Source organism: Gymnoscopelus braueri (genome assembly GCF_963280865.1).
Source record: "Gymnoscopelus braueri genome assembly, chromosome: 14".
Taxonomy (NCBI): domain Eukaryota; kingdom Metazoa; phylum Chordata; class Actinopteri; order Myctophiformes; family Myctophidae; genus Gymnoscopelus; species Gymnoscopelus braueri.
The window spans coordinates 45,986,907-46,006,104 of record NC_137619.1 but is presented as its reverse complement, the minus strand read 5'-3'; the positions used below and the strand labels follow the sequence as shown (position 1 = coordinate 46,006,104).

The 19,198-nt window shown below is 38.7% G+C and overlaps 2 protein-coding genes across 4 annotated transcripts; both read left to right on the top strand.

Moving 5' to 3' along the window:
* Positions 1 to 775: 775 nt before the first annotated feature.
* Positions 776 to 8,073, top strand: eif4ebp2 (eukaryotic translation initiation factor 4E binding protein 2). The gene is made up of 3 exons (XM_080450158.1): positions 776 to 1,143; positions 2,801 to 2,977; positions 5,146 to 8,073. Exons 1-3 carry the CDS (start codon positions 1,008 to 1,010, stop codon positions 5,175 to 5,177), a joined length of 345 nt encoding a protein of 114 aa, XP_080306284.1. The 5' UTR covers positions 776 to 1,007; the 3' UTR covers positions 5,178 to 8,073.
* Positions 8,074 to 11,311: 3,238 nt separating this feature from the next.
* On the top strand, positions 11,312 to 16,911 carry rps24 (ribosomal protein S24; the record flags this gene model as incomplete). 3 transcript variants are annotated; one of them, XM_080450146.1, is made up of 6 exons in its annotated part: positions 11,312 to 11,370; positions 12,588 to 12,653; positions 13,009 to 13,218; positions 14,363 to 14,476; positions 16,035 to 16,054; positions 16,820 to 16,911. In XM_080450146.1, exons 1-5 carry the CDS (start codon positions 11,368 to 11,370, stop codon positions 16,038 to 16,040), a joined length of 399 nt encoding a protein of 132 aa, XP_080306272.1. In that variant the 5' UTR covers positions 11,312 to 11,367. The 3 variants fall into 3 exon arrangements, with proteins under 3 accessions (XP_080306272.1, XP_080306273.1, XP_080306271.1); XM_080450147.1 differs by lacking the exon at positions 16,035 to 16,054; XM_080450145.1 differs by lacking the exons at positions 16,035 to 16,054; positions 16,820 to 16,911 and having other exon boundaries at positions 14,363 to 14,485.
* Between the last annotated feature and the right edge of the window lie 2,287 nt (positions 16,912 to 19,198).

Here is a 19,198-nt window from a genome sequence, read left to right as displayed (position 1 = left end):
ACACATGCATGCAGCATATATAAAACATTTCCGTATCCGCTCTAGACCGGATCTGCAATATTCAAAGTGAATTGATCCCGGGGGTGAATGAACGCTGCAATGCGCACGCGCAGTATCGCTCGCCCAAACGAACAGACCTACAAGCTAAGAACGCGTCGCACCCAGGTCGCACCGCGACGCATTGAGAGCTTGTAGATCTGTGCTTATTGGCAAGCGAAACCGACGTACGACGGAGCGACAAAGCCTGTGTGAGGGTGCGTTTGTTTTTGCCCAGGCGGTTCGCCGGTCTGTGGGATTTATGATAGAGCAATGCAACTTTGAAAACACAAATAAATAAATAAAACAAAATTAAATTAAATTAGTAAGTAAATAAAAGCAAACATTATAATAAAGTAAGTTTCAAGTTTACTGTGCATTCTATTACCAATTATTGTTTTGTTGTATGAAAAATTTGCAAAGTGTTCTACAGTGAAGGGGTAAAATAGCACACTGTGTGAGTTAGAAAGTAACTTTGTAGTGTAGAGTTTTAATCAATAACGTGGAATCTGGCATAATTTCATCAGCACAACAACAACAATAATAATAATAATAATAATAATAATAATAATAATAATAATAACAATAATAATAACAAACAACCCTTTATTTGTACAGCGCTTTTCAAAACAAGGTGAAACAAGTGCTTTAGATCAAATAATTACAGCATCGACATGTAAGAGCTAAAAATAGTAATAGGAAAAAAAAACTCTAGCTTGACTTCATATCCTGGCTGTGCGTGTGGTGCTTCCTGCCTTTGCCTTTGCTCTGCTGCTGCTGCTGGGTGCTGTGTGGGGAGCTGGGTGCTGCTGACGGCCAGGCCCTGACTGGGAGAAAGAAAGACAAGGAGGAAAGAGAGAGAGACACGGTGGTGGTGGGAGCTCCGTCCGGATCCTAATAAAAAAAGCACCCAGTTTGATCAGATTCGTCCCCAGTCAGTCAGATCACATCTGATCAGTGACAACACCATCATGTCAGGCAGTCGTCAGCTGAGCCAGAGCAGGGCCATCCCGACCACCCGGACCATCCTGATCAGCGACACAACGCAGCTACCTCACGACTACTGTACGACCCCAGGAGGCACTTTTTTCTCTACCACTCCGGGAGGTATTAACAACCTTATGATTTGGGAAGTTATTGTGTTTTATTGTTTTTTATTATTTTTTATTTTTTATTTATCATTTTTTGTATTATTTTTATTATTTTTATTATTATTTTAATCTTTTACTTTTACGCTTTTTATTTATTTACTTATTGTGTTTTTAATTTTTATTTGGATATGTTAGTTGACTGTGGATGTTGGCCTACAGCTTGTCTGCCCCGTTGTCACCGATCAAAACAAAAACAATGCCTTTAGTCCCGCCCCCTGGCCTCCGTCGATACAATGTGATTGGCTGCTCTGCAGCGCAGTGATTCTGATGAGTGCATTATTGTTGCATACTTGCATTATGCTCAAATTGGGGTTTTTCATTACAATTTATGATTTGTCATGAAACTAAATGTATTTTTCTATTAATGTCACAAATGCCATGCAGTAAAAAGCCTTGTCAAATAGCTTTATTATGGCTTTTGAGAGCGAATGGATGCAATTCATAATTTATTCCACTATTGTTCATTATGGTCTGAGTTGCATCTAAGCATTTTCTCAGACATGCTATTTTCACAGTGACCCAAAACATGTAATGTCACAGTACTTGGCCCATTTATTATTTATTTTTTTACTATAGCCTAATTTTACAATTTCAGAATTAGAATCAAATTTATTTATCACAGGTTTACCGGTATAAATACTGTACGTTGTTTTTTTTGTGGGGAAAAAATGGGGCCAGAGAGAGAGAGGGAGAGCAAAGAGAAAACATAGGGAAGAAACCGGTCAAAAGAAAAATCTTAAGATATGTACATTTACATATACCGGCGGTAGCATAAAAAGTAGCAGGTATGTACATGAGGTTAGACATACTGTAAGGTGCAGGTTTAAAAAAAGATAGCAGCAGGTGCACTACTAGCCCTAGAATGTCTGTGATCTTACATACATTTCATGTATTCCAAATGTATGTTAGATCACAGATATTCCAGGGCTAGTGCACTACATGATGTACAGCACTAGTATAGTCTTATGTGCTTTTTTTGATTGATTGAAAATTATTATTTGACAATAGAATGTAAAACAACACAGTTACATTTATAATACTTTTGTCTAAAAGGTCCGACCAAAAAAGTCCTTGCGGACTTGTTTCCGTTGGGGTCCTTGGTATTAATTTCATAGACATATATAGTAGCAACCAAACAGTTCAAATATCAACATAAAAATACAGAGAAAAAATACCACTATGTACAAAAGAAATCATGAAAAAAATATATATACAGAAAAAGGGGAGGGGGGTCGTCTGTCTACTGGGAAACTGGTACTACCTCCTTTTATGGCCTCCAGAAAGATGAGTTTTTAGGGCTGTTTTAAATGAGCCCAGCTAACTGCATTTTTTGAGGGATGGGGTTAGGCTATTCCATACCTTGGTGGCCGTGCTGTAGAAGGAGAATTTGCCCATGTTTGTTTTATGGGTGGGTGGTACCAGATTGTTGTTTACGCTCCCTCTAGTTTCGTGACTGTGGGTGTCACTAACTTTTTGGAGGTATTTAGACAGATATGCGGGTATAGGGGGCATTTCGGGCAAATCTACTAGTGACTATTTGAAACATTCATGCATTTGGATCATGGAGGGAAAAAAAGTGACATTAATTTGAACATATCTGTCTTCTCTCACAGGAACACGGATCATCTACGACCGTAAGTTCCTGTTGGACAGACGTAACTCCCCCATAGCTCAGACCCCCCCGGCCCACCTGCCTGTCATTCCTGGGGTGACCAGCCAAAACGTCCTGAGAGAGAACAGGAAGAACGAAGCCAACAACCACATCATCAACAACCACGATGGCAAGCCAGGTACTGGCAAAGTAACCTCCTGAGCCTTATGGCAGTGGTGGAAAAAGTACTCAAATGTTTTACTTAAGTAAAAGTATCAATACTGCAATGTGGAAGTACTCTGTTACAAGTAAAAGTCCCGAATTCAAAATGTACTTGTGTAAAAGTACAAAAGTATTGGTATGAAAATGTACATAAAGTACCAAAAGTAAAAGTACTAAAATGTTTGAAAATAGCAGATCTACAAGCTCGCAACGCGACGTGTTGTGAGCTTGTAGATCGGCTATTTTCAAATAGCCTAGGTATAAAATAGGGCTGAAGTGGTTAATGTATCTTTTATAATAATCATTTATATCTGCAAAGTAACTAGTAACTAAAGTTTTCAAATAATTGTAGTGGAGTAAAAGTACACAATTCGCCTCTGAGATGTTGTGGAGTAGAAGTATTGAAAATTGGAAATACTCCAGTAAAGTAGAAGTACCTCAAAATTGTACTTGAGTACAGTACTTGAGTAAATGTACTTAGTTACTTTACACCACTGCCTTATGGCTGGCGCAGTGGTCAAGTTCCGAACTAACGAATCCACAGCCGGCTTGCTGAGCATCTATTTGCACACAATTGGCTGTGTTCAGGGGAGGGCGATTTATGTCACTGCACGGACTCCTATGGGCTAAATTGGGAGAAAAAGGGGTAAAAAATAATTGCCTAGTGCCTACTCTAAAATGTTGTTTAAAAATACTTATAATTTATACTTTATCATGTGACATTGTTGTGTGAAAATAGGCAATCTACAAGCTCACAACATTTTGCACATTGTTTTGGGAAAATCTTTGCCCTTTAATGTCATGCCCAAAATGCCACGTTGAAAGTGGTTAATATGGACGACCTATTCCTTGAAAGTAAAAATCAAGAAAACTCAAGGCATCTCAAGACGTTTGGTGTGAGTAGTACCAAAGCTTTTGTTAACCCATTAAGACCTGGAACGCATCTGTGTCACTTTAGATTTCTTTGGCTATTTTTGAAAGACTTTTTCAAAAATCTGTTAGGATTTAGAAAACATTTTAAGAATCGGACTCAGGCCTTAATGGGTTAACTTCTATCGCTGTACCCAGGACTGCAGACTGCTTCAAAACAAAAACTGTAAAGGCAGGAGCAAAAACCGTTGGCACAGAACTACCGCAACTTCATGTCCGCTCTCGCTGCAAATAAAAAGGAAAGCCCACAGCGGCCGTAGCTGAGTGGGTAGAGAGGCCATCTGGGAATGGGAAGGTCAGCGGTTGCTCCCCTTGGCCGCCCCTAGTCTACTGTATGTGTGTGTGTGTGGAGGTGTCCCTGCAGAAGACACTTAACCCATAACTGCTCCCTTGGTGCTGTATTAATGGAATTCATTGCTTTTAATGGGATGGGTAAATAATGCAGGGGACACATTCTTTGTATGTGCAAATTAGAGCTGGGCGATATGACTTCGAATCAATATCACGATTATTTCAACGGGGGAAAATGAGCACCACGCGCGCGTCATGGTCCGCTTGTTTCACGGATGTGGCAACACCGGCGCTTGTTTGACGCACATGATTTGGCAACCCGGGAGCCAGCGAACACAAAAACGCTAATAAACAGCTGACATTTGGTGAAAGTGAAAAACGGGCTTCGGTGTTCCGTGCACATGGTAATGGTCAATGGCTGTGTGCAAATGCAGATCAATTGCTCCAGCCACTGAGGAGAACGCCGGGCAGAAGAGATTTTGGGCACAGACAGACAGAGCTACAGACGCACAGAGCTTTGTAGAATTATAGGATTATTATATATATATATATATTATATACAGGATTATATAGGATGATGAACGATTGAAGTCGTTATTAGTTCTAAATGTCAGTTTCAATATATTTTCAGTTAATTGCCCAGCACAACTAAATAATAGCTCCATTGGAACACTGGTTATTTTTTCCATTTCATGGAAAAGTAACCGTTTTGGACATACAGTATGAGGTTTATAGCGACAATGCTTTATCACGACACTGTTGTGCGACAAAAATAGAATAATGCTTAAGTGGTTATTCTGGTTAATCAATTTATTGCTATGTAAAAGAATGATTTTTTTCCAAAAAGGTAATTGAAGGAGCAATCGCTAAGAAAATAATCAATATTTGCAGCCCTAATGCTATGTGTTATTTGGTGTGTTTCAGGTGATGATGCTCAGTTTGAGATGGACATCTAACAGACCGGATCCACACTGGAAGAAGTAGACGACCTGGCAGATGTGTGCCAGTGGCTTGGCTTGTAGAAAAACCAATATTGTGAGCCATCGTGGCAGCCATCTTCTTTCGCTCTCTGTTTTCGCTGCTGGGTGTAATGTGTGTGTGTGTGTGTGTGCGCACGTGTGTAAACCATGGGTATACAGTACTGTATGTCATCAGGAATGCTTTGGCTAACCTTGGAAACTAGCTAGAAGACTGCGGTCTAGTGGAATAGATTCCATTGTTACCAGTAGCTGTGCAAATGAATCACACACCAAGGGGAAGGGCCTGAATTTAATGTTTTCCAATTCCTAGATGAGACGGAATCCATCTGAACGTTTGCTGTGTGAGCATCGTTCTCTAAGTCACCATCCTTACGAGATCATAGTAATGCAGATATGGTTTCATTTGGTGGTCCTAAGAAACTGTACACAGTGGTTCTCAAACGTTTTTAATTTCAAGGACCCCCATAACTCTGAGAGTGTGCAAATGGAACCAAATGGACCCGTAGGGGTCCATTTGGTTCCATTTGTACACTCTCAGAGTTACACACACCCCTGAACCCCACCTTTTTGAGAACCACTGCTCTAGAGCAACGTACCGGTCTTAGAATCAGTCCGAATGTTTGAAATTCATCATCAGAATGTTTGGTTTTGGAAAGCTGTGTTTGGACCGCTATTATTATTTAAATGGAATTTTGCTACTCCGTGAAAAAAGCTCCCCAATCTCTTTATCAGTTATTCAGTCTGCTCAGTTTTCACTTGAAGCTATGTAAAGGGATGCTGTGTTTTTATTTTCAAATTAACAGAAGATTTCATACCGTTTATTTTTTATCACCGACACAAGCCTTGTGTGTTTCATGTTAAAGGGTGAAAATATATATTTTTAAACTCCAGCTTTTTTTTTTAGGCCACAATTAAACAGTTTTAAAATCAGTAAATTAACATTAGATTGTTTCACATGTATGTAACGAGGCAGTACACTGATTGTAATTTGGCTTTTCATTTAGAATCAGTTCGAAGACGTAACACATAATATGAAATCAGCATTTTATATCATCACGACCTTACTGTAATAATTATTTAACAAACACATTTCCTGGCAAGACACATTTATAACCTGTCACCATAGATTTGATGGTTACCTTGAGTTATTTGATTAGTTGCACTGGCGAGAGTTTGTGTTGATTAGGTAATGGCGTGACTTGCTGCCCTCTGTCCAGTGTTTTAAGTACTCTTGCTATACATACTATACACATTTTAGTACAATAATGAAAATGATTGAAACATAAATTTCTGGTTAACTATTGGGGAAACTTTTGAAAACTTGAAACTATCCAGGTCTTTTATATGCATTTTATTTTTTTAATACCTTTTCTTAATTTCCAAAAAAATAAGATTTTCAGGAGACTGAGTGTATAAATAAGTAACAACAAGTCATAAATCATTTGCCACATTGCACTTGTACACAGATTCCTTGTTAATGAGTGACGACTTGTTTTTGGTATAAGACAAGTCAGGCCATTTGATGTGTGCTCTCTATGGTTCTTTTCCACCACAAGAACTAAGCTAACCGTACTATGCCGTTATATAACGTAGTTCATGAGTTCTGGATTTGTTTCCATACCCTGCAGCCCGGTTTCAGATAAGGTATTTTGAGGCTAGTACTAGCCCTGAGTTCTGGAAACCTAGAATCTCAGAACTTACTTTCAATTGTTTTCTAAAATAGCTAAGATAGCAGACCTGCAAGCTCACAGCGTGTCACTTTGTGATGTGCTGTGAGCTTGTAGATCGTCCATTTTCACTATGCTATGTATTTTTTAATGGCATACCTCCCCCTTCAGGAGTGGTTCTCGTTATAATTTGAAATCTAAACAAACAAAATAATGACAGAACTTCATGGGTTCTGGAAGGTTCTGGAAGGTTCTGTGTTATCCTTTTGTAGTCGAAAAGAACCAAATTGTGAAGGAATCAAAAAGGCTTGTTTGTTTCAGAGACTAGGTACTGTAGGTACAATTCCTTAAACGTCATGTCTCTCCCCAGTGACCTTAATCCATTGTGTTCTTTTGCCAAGTACATCTGCCGGTGTCTTACTTTGACTTTAGCAGTTACTAAAACCAGGTTCCTTGTCATCAACTTATACTGTCCATCAGGTATATATTGCTTATTCTCAGCTGTAATGTTCCAGCAGTTAATGTTGTATAAAGCTGTTGAGAAACGTACACACTGAGAATTACTTTTGCTTTGGTTATGACTCCGACACATTCTTCGGCTTTTCACAATGTGATGGCTTTGCCTACATGTCATGATTTGGGATGATGAAATTGGGATCTGTCAGCATTGTTAAGTTGCATGTGATTTATATGAGCTTACTTTTCAAGAGTCCAACATTTTTGTTTAGTTATCCTTGACACGATCTCAGCACTTTTTGATGGTTGCATTCTGTCCAAATGGCAGCTAGGAATGAGCAGGTAAACAACTCTGAGACGAGATGTTTTTCACTGAGTCAGTTTTGCTGACTGGTTGAGGGACATGATGTCTATCAAATGGGTTTTTTGTTTTATTTTTGTTGGTCATCTGGACATGTTTTATGCAAAATGTGTTGATGGCTTGCTTGTTTCCATTTTGCATTGCACATTTTGGGGCTAAGGAAAACACATTTATATTATAGCATCATCATAATTCTTGGGAGATTAATTTGAGGTCTATTTGGTTTGACATCGAGGACTTAACAATTAACATTGTATGTTGCAAAGAGATTTGAAAAAACCAACTTACTATAACTTTCTGTTATGATTTCAATTAACTTTATTTTCAACGAAACGCCAATGCCAGTGGACACTGTTGCAGCAAGATCAATAAATTTCCTTAACTAAAATGTGGTTTCATTTTTTGTGGGTTCAAGTGTTCCATCACAAAAAAAAGGTGCTGTAAGACAAGTGATATTTTTTGTGGTCAAAACAAGTGTTAAATATGTCTATATTCTGATAGAAATAATTGTTATAGTCGTGTTTATTTCGTACCAGGGGTCTCCCCGTCCCGCCAACTCTTAACCCATTTAGACCGGGAAAGAATCATGTCAAGTGTCATTTTTTTGATATTTTTAGAGCACCGAGTGCCGCGCTACGAGCTTGTAGATCTGCTATTTTTGAAAAATCGTGAAAATGTGTGCAAATCTTATATATATGAATATGTTTATATATATATATTTTATATTTGTACCTCAAATCTTTGCTTCTGGGGGATTCTACAAAATGTCTTCTAAACCCTATCAGTTTTTTGAAAAACATGTTTCTATATCAGTGGTTCTCAAACTTTTTCATGTCAAGGACCCCCAAAATTATATGTATTTGGCCGCCGACCCCCATCTCAAAATATTTTGTTCCAGGGACCCCCAGAAGCAAAGATCTGAGTTACAAATGTTCCCTTTTAAATATATATATATATTGAAATATTTGCACAAAATAATGTTCAAGATTTTTGGATAGCCAAAGTATAAAATATGGATAAAGTGGTTACACAGATGCGTTCCCGGGTTGAATAAGTAAACAGCAAATATATTTCCAGGTCGGGGGTCCTTGACACGTAAATGCTTTACACTGCCTCTAAGGACCTTAATCTCATGCTGCCTTGATAAAGGATCTCTGATGAGAACACGTCTGGGACCTCATATGACTCATCTCACTGCAGTGCTGCTATGACAACTGAATCTCCCTCCAGATCAATGAGGATGGACGGATCCGTCTCGCTCTCCATCATTCAAAAGGGCAAACGAGGAAATGTGCTCTTCTAGCAAGTACATACTTTGAAATGAATGAATGGATTTGAGCTTACTTTTACTCAAGTAAGATTGTGGGACTTAATTACTTGTAACAGAGTATTTCTACATTGTGGCATTGATACTGTTACTTAAGTAAAAACAAATGTGGGTACTTCTTCCAACACTGCTGAAAACCTGAGGGATATGGGAAGTGGACCAACAAGCCGTTTGCCTGCTAGAGGTCATCTGCATCTGCTCATCATCATGGCCCTGATTACATACAGTATGGATTTGTTGTTTTTCACTGAGACATGCTGTAGTACGTCTACACATATAAGTATCAGGCACAACCATAAATCACTGATGTCCTATCTGGCTTTGTATCTCATTTCAATTAGGAGAATGGCTTTGGGGCACACTGGATGTCAGAGATGGAAATGGGAAATTATATTCTGGTGTCAACATGGAAATGAAATGTTGCCGGCTGCCATATGGATTTTCTTCTGTAAGGACGTATTCACCTTGAGTCAAGATTATAGGCTACACCACTGGTTCTCAACATTGGGTCCCGGGGACCGCCAGCAGGGGTCCAAGTTGACCCTTGCGGTCCTTTAATTTAACTCAGAGAGTGTACAAATGGTACACTCTCTGAGCTAAATTAAAATTGAGGATTCTAGTAAATTTAGTAGATTGGGGGTCCCAGAGATAAAAAAAAAAGTATCAAATGGGGGTCCGTGGCCTAATGCATATCAAACAGGGGCTCCTTGAAAAAGGTTGAGAAACAATGGGCTACACCAGTGGTTCTCAATCTTTTCACGCCATGACCCCCCAAAATAATCATAATTGAACTGGAGACCCCCCCACCCTGATAAGCACCTGGAATGTACGAGTTGAGACATTACAATTAGTTTGACTCGGCTCCACAGATAAATAATAATGTGAAAATAGCCGATCTACAAGCTCACAACGCCTCGCAGCGAGAGGCGTTGTGAGCTTGTAGATCGGCTATTTTCCCCCCTCGTTCTTATATCATTTGACAATTTGGCCAATGTTTGACCAGTTTTTTAGTATAGTAGTTGGTTGATTACTTTTGATGCAGTAATGGTGTTTTTTTGGGTATTAAAAAGGTCTTTAAAGTCATTAAATTATCACTACACTGTCATGGGTCCAGACCCACATGTTGAGAACCACTGGGCTTCACTCATAGACTGGCTACACTACTGCTATCTCTGTGGTCACACACCATGAAGTACACACAAGTGCGAGAAGTAGAAACAGAGCATTACATGCACCACCCCCCGTGTAAACATTGACATTTAATGGTCAAGTGCCTCCTTGGTTGTTATCAGCACTGCTTTTACACACAAACTGAACATTCCACGTACTGTTTTCAAGGCTGTGTTCTTTTAAGGGTGGAGGAGGAACTTATAATGCTAATGTGCACATTAAATGCTTTAACAACTGTACCTTAATTGCTGTAATTGCTCTATAGATATAAGTATTACTTTGCCTATTATGTTGATAACCTATTCAAAACAAATGTAATTTGCACATTTGACTGATTCATTAAGATTGATCTATTTTGTCTATATGTACATTTTTAGACACATACTTACAGTGTGTCTGGTTGCATAGCTATACATAAATTCATAAAATGGGGTATTCACATTTTGTTACTGTATAAATGAATATACCACATGTGTTTAGGTTAGGCCTGTGGTTGTTCTGGGTTCTCAAAGTGGGGTCCAGGACCCTCAGGGTTCTTTGGGTGTGTGTGTGGGGGGTTCCATATGACCCTTTTACCTGTCTGCAACTTGGACAGTGTACACATTTTGTTGCATTTTGTACACTCAGTCAGAGTTGTGGGAGTCCTTGAAATGACAAAGTTTGAGAGCCACTGGCTAGATACTAATGTGTATTCAAAACAAAATGTTACACTGTGCATAACCTTTATATGAGTGACATCTAGTGGACAATAGTAGAAATGCGCATTGTGAAGAAACTGTGTGAAGTTGAATTATTCCAATTTATATGGAGTAATCTATCTATTCATCCGAGTTCCAACGGTCTTATTGGTCCGTTTGGACTGTTAGATCAATTATATTTGACTGAAAATCCATTATACATGTCATGAGCTAAATATAGTTACACAAATAATATATAGAGTAGTACTATGATATTAATAAATTATAAGATCATATCCTTCGTTGTTGTAATTGTTTATAAAGTACTACATTTTTATGTACTGGAGTCACGCAGGCATTAAAATAATTTCGAACACATTTCTCGGAACTCGATTAGCAATTTACGTCAGGCACGCCGAACGCACCACAATATTCTGCGCAGGCATATGACGGGCGACTCAAAGGTCCTTCCTTCTTTTCCTCATCCCTGAGCAAGGCCAACGCCAAGATGGTGAGTTTTGGCGTGAAAAATGTTGACAAAATCCACTGTTTATCAAGATCATCCTTTACCCGAATATCCCAATAAACGTCTCAACTTATTCATCCATATCATCGTTATAGATAAATGCCAATATTAACCCGGGATACATTTACGGTTGGTTAGTTTTGGGAGATATCCCGGTTGGTGCTTCGAAACGCTATGTTGACTTCTGTAGAGCCAGCTTCTCTCAGTCTGTATCACGAGCATTCATGTATGAAGAGGCCGAAATGTGCTCAAATGAAGGGTCATTTTGCCATTTTAATTCTGCTTTAAAGATGTATATAAATATACGGTCGACAAACATGAGAGAAAGCTAAGTGAGTGTACTCGAATTAGCCGCAACGCTTAGTGTTAGCATACATGGTATTAGCCAGCCATGTTGTGTCTTAATGTGAGGAAATGAAGCTATTCTGCTCGTTTGGAGACTGGTTATTGAATGGTTTCGCATCATTTGAGACACGTTTGAGTTTCAATGTATACTGCTGTTAAAAAAAGAAGCTAACTGCCAGTAAAGATGTCTTTACCACTAAGCTATGTAGCTAACTGTTGTCACCTGGTCATCATATGCAGAAGCAGATGGATTGAATACTTGTTAACAGTTTGCTAAAGCATAGAAAGTAGTTGTATACAACAGGATGTTTAAAGGATTAAACCCAAGAAAGCACTATGGCTTGTTTTTCCTTTGGGAGTCCTGTGATGCAGATGAGTCCTGTGATGCAGATGATGAAGTGATGGGGATACTGATGACATGTTTGATAGAGGGGTGAAGGATGGTTAGAATGAATGAATGAATGAATTAAGAAGTTGCTTGAAGCAAAGTCAGCACTGAGAATTGGCTTTTGCATTTCGCATGAAGAAGCAAAACTGTACAGTGGAGTGAGGTTGAATTTAACCACTTAAACCCCATATGGGTGACTGGAGTACTTAAGGGTTCTGTACTAGTGTCTTCACTGTTTTCTGTTGTGGGGAAAGCTTGTCGATCTGCTATTTTCTGTGAAGGCCTTCCCCACAATAAAGATGCAGTGGTTGACCACTTCAAATCTGACATTAGTCATTATAATAAAGCAACATTGTCAGTCACAACGCTGTAGCCATTTTGGCTATTGATTGCAGTATAACCAAGTATCTAGAGCTTATGTGATGCTGTCAAGTTACTGGTTTTCATTCTTTCACACTTGTTTCCACAGAATGACACAGTGACGGTCAGGACCCGAAAGTTCATGACAAACCGGCTGCTTCAGAGGAAGCAAATGGTAAGTTGTTTCATTGTGGAGCACACTAACACACTTGTTAACTTTTCTTTTTTGCTATTCATAATAAAAGTATAGAGCGTAAGTGGCTAAAATGTATGGAAAAACAAGTACATGCATGTGTGAGGGAGGAGATCCAAGGAAAAAAGTTTGAAAACCAATAGACTGCTTTATGCTGTGTTCATCTTAACATCAGACTTGTACTTCACTGTCTTGCTCAATTTATACTAATTAGAAGAGAACCCACAAGCTGTACGCAATGTGGCGCGTTGTCTTTGATCAGTTATCGACAAGTGACACAGTTGTGCGACTGACAGTAGGCATAAAATGATAAACATGGGGCATGTCTCTGTTACAGGTCGTCGATGTCCTCCATCCAGGCAAGTCCACAGTCCCCAAGACTGAGATCAGGGAGAAGCTCGCCAAGATGTACAAGACTACTCCTGATGTGGTGTTCGTCTTCGGCTTCAGGACCCAATTCGGTGGTGGCAAGACGACAGGTTTCGCCATGGTCTACGACTCCCTAGACTACGCCAAGAAGAACGAGCCCAAACACAGACTAGCCAGAGTGAGTGAACAAACAGAGTTAACCGCACACTACCTAGAAAACTAATTTGAAAAAAGCGGATGTTGGACAACTTAGGAGGGTTTTGAAGATTTTAATGTTAGTCTAGTTGAAGTGTCTTAACACCTACGAGCATTGCCATCCTTGAAGGGAAATTTTTAACCTATATCCCACTGTTGTGATAAACTGATAAGAGCTTCACACATCAGTTGGCACATAAACACATATTGAGTTTTCAGCAGGGGAATGACACAGACGAGCAGTGTCAACAAACAAACCTGCACCCATATGACTATATTTTCTTTTACATACATCTTACATGAATAATATTACAGCTGGAAATGGAAGATATATATATATATATATATCTTTTCCCCCCCCATACATTTCCCATTCTTAAAGTTAATCAGAATCCCAATAATGGAACAACATTTAGCTAGTGCCCATTTAAATGGGAAATACATTCTTTATTGTTGTGCCATTACTTAAATAATGACCTAGCACAGTCACCATTTAGCAGCATCTTGTTGGTCTTAACCATTATGTCAACATTGTGAGAATATTTGACAGCATCTTCCTCCCCAAAGACTTGGACAGCAAACTTTACTAGTTTGGTGACATGAACACGTGTTCTTTCCATAATGCATATTAATCACGTTAATGTGCTGTTTTTAATCTACAACAGTTACATTTCCCTGAGAAATAGTCTGCAAAAGATGCGTACAAAGCCCATAGTCTCATTTGACTTAGTGTGTAATTGCAGGAGACCGATGTTGTAGAATACCGTTAGTGTTGCCTGTTCCAACTCGACACCGCACTGCATGTTAAAAATAAATTGGGTTCACTTGGGCAAATTAACTTACATAGTGTCTGCTAAGACCTGCTGAAGTGATTCCATGTTATTTAACGAGGAGAATTCCCCATAATATTGTCTGCCAATGTGGCAGGTCAGATTCACACCTGCCTGTATGGGCACTTGGTGGCATTCCTCTTGCCTGGTCAGAGTAGCTGCATGTCATCAGAAGTCTGTTCCCGAGAGGTCACAAGTGAAGTGTTTGCCTACGCAGATGACTTTCTCCCAGAAATAATCTGACGTGAATGGACTGAGTCATCAGGTCGATTGATAAAATGTCTTCTTGACTTTCAGCATGGTCTCTATGAGAAGAAAAAGACCTCCAGGAAACAGCGCAAGGAGCGAAAGAACAGAATGAAGAAAGTACGAGGCACCAAGAAGGCCTCGGTCGGCGCTGCTGGCAAAAAGGTAACGTGACTTTCCTTAATTATGTCTCCCTCATGGCGAGGGAACCTTCATTATTTTTCTTCACCTCTGAGGCCACGTTCTGTTGAATATTCATTCACTTGAGTTTGAGCTTCAATATTCATTGCTCAGTTCTTCATTAGCCTGCTAGTTTTGCTTCTGGTGTTATAATTTCCTTTGTCATCTTTTCCTCTATTCAAATGTTCTTCTGGAACTGTAGAAGGTAAATCTTGTTGTTTCATTAGTAGACTAACTGCTGTGTGCAGATATAATACAGGATCAGGGCTGAGCTGAATGTCGATTTTTCTCTTCAATGGAAATTTTCCCACGAAACTTAGTTTTCTTAATAATCTTTTTTCGGGGTCTTTCAAACAATTGGTGCCACACTCACATATACAGTATGTTACTAATGTGCAAATAACTATTAAATCGAACCGCAATTGCACTCTGTTAAGAACACAAAGCAAACAAACATCGTTGCTGTCATGTTCAAATTTAAACATAGGAAAAATGGCAGCTACTTAATTGTGACATTGTGTGCTTATAGATGTGCTGTTTGTGGTGTAGGGGGTAAAATCAATATAATGGGGTGTAAGTGGTTGACTGCGTGTGATAATAATAAATAAATAAAACACAAGTAGGCTAAAAAGTGGCGATAAATCGAAACATTCGAAGCGTCGGAGCCCCTAAACAACCAATGATTCGGCTCAGCCCTAGACAGGAGTGATAGTCCTAGCTAACTTCTAATATCACATCCCCGCCTACCCATTTGACAAGTAAAGCTAGTGGTTTTCCTCAGTGGATGTAGGGTCCACAGCAAGGGAATTGGTTCATAACACTTTAATTGTGTTTTAAGACTGAGCGCTAATGGTGTCTTAACTCCTTCTGGAAACATAATAATAGTACTGCCAAGTATACTTTTAATTGAACTAGAAAGGATCTCTGAAAGACGAATCCCAGCTGGGCTGGCTACTCGGGTACATTTCATCAGGCTGTTAAATTCAATGTTCTGTGGCATTCCTTTATAAACCCGTTAAGACCTGAATAAGCATCTGTGTCACTTTTTCATTTGAGCTAAAAAGCATAATTTTACACTTTGGCTATTCAAAAATAGCGGATATACAAGCTCATAGCGCGGCACTCGTAGATCTGCTATTTTTGGAAAAATTGAGAAAATGTGTGCAAATAATATATTTATATTCTTTTAAAAGCGAACATTTTTAACTATAATCTTTGCTTCTGGCGGTCCCTGGAACAAAGTATTTTAAGATGGGGGTCCACGGCCAAATACATATAATTTTGGGGGTCCTTGACATGAAAAAGTTTGAGCACCACTGACGGAAACATATGTTTTTCAGAATACTGTTGGGATTTAGGAGACATTTGTAGAATCGGCTTCAGGTCTTAATGGGTTAATTTGATTGTTTCAAGTGCGTCCACGGGGAGCCAATTCAGAGATCTCTTCTAGTGTCATAATTTCCAAGTACCTAATTTAAACATTAATTTTCTTCCATCCATTTTTTTTGCTTTTGCTTTTGCTTCCCATGGATTTCTTTTGCAGAAATGATGTGTCAGTTTCAGGTATAGAAGCAGAACAAAGCATGGTGTGCTATTGGGTTGCACATCAACTGTTGTTAGACCCACAGCGGTGCATGTTTCACCCTTCTCATACCCCTAGTTTTATGTCGTCATACCCCTTTTTATGTCAACTCCTTTTGTATTAACATTACCCTGTACCCAAAACCCCTCCCTTTACTGTTGGAGGCCTCTGTTAATGCTGGCCCTATTTGTCTTATCTCGTTACAACATTGACTACTTTTCTGGATGCAATTAAAACATGGGTGCAAGTTAATCTGCCCTTGAATGACTTGATGAACTTAACACTTGCTAGAAGCAGAACTGAAGTTGTGAAGCATATCATTCACTGGTTTTATGTGTGTGCCGTGTGATACAACTGAGCTGAAAGTCTGCTAACAAGTGAATTCTAGTGATCTATAAAGTGATTTATAAATCCGGTTTGTCACTGAGAATTGTCATTGGACAATCTTGCCCGAAGTCATTCATTTTAATGTTAAGTTGCAGCAAAGTCTCAAGCATAGATCTCACAACAACCTCACTACACACATGCCACGAGCACCTGATTCGGGTGCATTGAATGGGACATTTTCACGGGCTACTAAAATGGTGTTAGTCACAGCTTTAGCATTAGTTTCCCATGCAGTTTGAGACTTTTCTTACCTCAAGCTGTACGTATATCAACCCCTTTAGTCTGTATTGTTGAGTTTATTATAGAGGTTGTAATTCTGTTGCCATTGTCCTAACTTTGTTCTTTCTGTCTTCCTACAGTAAGCCTGGATTCAGGGAGGATCTTCATGTTCAAGATGTTCTTGTATATTGTCATCGAATAAAAAAGTTTGGAAAAAAATTGGAAAAAAGAACTTGGGGTCTCTTTATTACATTGAATGTCAAATTCCAATATAAAAATGTCATGCAAATATGCTTATTTTATTTAACTATATTATATATAATGTAAGGTTCTATAAAATGTATAACAGTCTTTGGACCATTTTGTGAAAGTTGATTTGTACAAAAAGATTTGGATTTTGGAGTAGTTAAGCATTCCATTGTATTCTATATCACCAACCTCCAATAGCTGGTTTTGATGACCTCAACATGAAAACAAATCTGTATTGTTTGTTGTGGAAAAGTACAGCTCCTGAAGCCTCATTTATACTTAGTTAGTTGGGTGACAGTGTTGTGTGCTGAAAATGGACTATGAGAATATTAAAGGCCACCCATGAGCTTGCTATTTTCGTAACGAGACACAGACATGCGATGAAGTATACATTCAGCATAATGGATTGGTCTATGACTATCCTTCATGGGTAGTTTGCTGCTTGCATGACTGACACTGGTTTATTTAAAAAAGGCTATTTATGCGTAGTTCTTTCACTATAAAAGGACGATTCAAATCCCCTCATTTGTGGAAAGAAAGGTGACAAACAAACTGCCATGTGTAAGGACAGCATCACCCATAATGCTGATATTGTAGGTTAAATATTGGATGAACTTTACTGTGGGTTCATGTGGGTGTTTGGGAAACGAGTTTAAAATGGTTCTATTTGTACAGCCATTTTCTTATTCTACCCTGCATATTTGAGAAATGGGGATATCCAGTGACCTTGTAATGATGGCACAGATACAGATTCATACTTTCAACACTACTGTTACTTGATCCTTTTTTCTATTAGGCCAAAAAAAGACAAACCTTTTCAGGCCAGGCATTTGGTTGATGCTGTTATTACTTGTAACCTTACTGTGTAATTTTCTGTAGATTAATTTGAGGTATTCAGTTCACCATCATAGTATTCATATAGTATTTCTGAAATCACAGCAAGAGAATGTTCTTGGCAAAGAGAAATATTTTCAAGACCTGTGAAAAGATATAAATAAAGATGTTATATAGATATAATACATAAATATACAGTATTCTGTTTAATTGTAAATGAATTAAACATGTAAGTTATAAAACATCCATTTAAACCCATAGACCCGCTATTGTGATTATTCTACATTGTGACTGTAGTACTCGAAGTGACCACATGAGGGCCCCATCTATCTATGTATCAGCCTGGCTGTGTTGACATGACTGGTATTCATTCTGGTTGTAAGAAAAGCCTGGTAACTGGTGGTGGTTAGGCCAAGTTGTAGGGCAAGGAGCACGTTTCAGGCTCAGAAATCCCATTTGATCATTTGTTTGTTTCTCCTGTTGTGGCATTGTCAGCAAGTAAAATATTTTGTTAAACATCTTAGTAATGAATCATTGATTATATTTGGCTTACGTATGCTGTAAATTGAATTTTATTTAACTAGGTTAGGCTACTTACACATTGCCATAGCCAGGTGTAGAGTAGACCTGTAGGCTACTGGCTATATTTAGTATCCTGATGGGGATATGGTAGTGGGCACCTAAGCATTGTGAATTTGGAAAATGGTCTGAAGTAATGTAAAGTTACTTAAAGGCCTAAACATGATTTAACATGCACTATGTGCATCATTATCAGTCCTAAATTTACCCTTCAACTTCTTGTTTATGCCTTATGACTGCCTAGTCACAGGTTTTGTAGCAATTTGTAGCAATTAGAAAAAAATAGAAATATTTGGCCTTAAATGTCAAAGGTTCAAGTATGTTCAAATCATTTATAGTCTACATTACTTCAGTTGGAAAGTATTACATCAAGGTGCCCACAATGTTTCATTTTATTTTATTGAATACTTTTTGGTCAGAAATGTAAACAGCACGAGGTACAGTCAGACATCAAGGCTAATAGGATAACACAAAAAAGTCCTGGGGACTTGTTTCCATTGTGGTCCTATCATTTATTCAATTCATTAACATAGCATAATAAATAACACGGTCAGACCGTGACCTAACACAATAATACATGTCATGTACATCAACAAATAGAAAACACTATATGTACAAAGGAGAAAAAAGCGGAAACGTCGGCAGTGAATGACACCTAGCCTGGTAAACCCCCCTCCCTCCGGAAATCTCATTTGCATTTTCAAATTTTACCAGGCTAAATGACACCTCCTTTCTATGGGAAATTGCACTATCACTTCCCCTCGTGGTCTCCCGATAGATGGGTTTTCAGGCTAGTTTTGAAAGAATGCAGTGATTTACATGTATGAGGGTTTTGATGGCACTTCCCCTTTGACTAT

What these genes read in the sequence shown, in the direction of transcription:
- eif4ebp2 (XM_080450158.1), top strand. Translation starts at nt 1,008, where the DNA reads ATGTCAGGCAGTCGTCAGCTGAGCCAGAGCAGGGCCATCCCGACCACC. An exon ending in TTTCTCTACCACTCCGGGAG is followed by an intron (nt 1,144 to 2,800) that starts GTATTAACAACC and finishes CTTCTCTCACAG; the next exon opens with GAACACGGATCATCTACGAC. An exon ending in CAACCACGATGGCAAGCCAG is followed by an intron (nt 2,978 to 5,145) that starts GTACTGGCAAAG and finishes GGTGTGTTTCAG; the next exon opens with GTGATGATGCTCAGTTTGAG.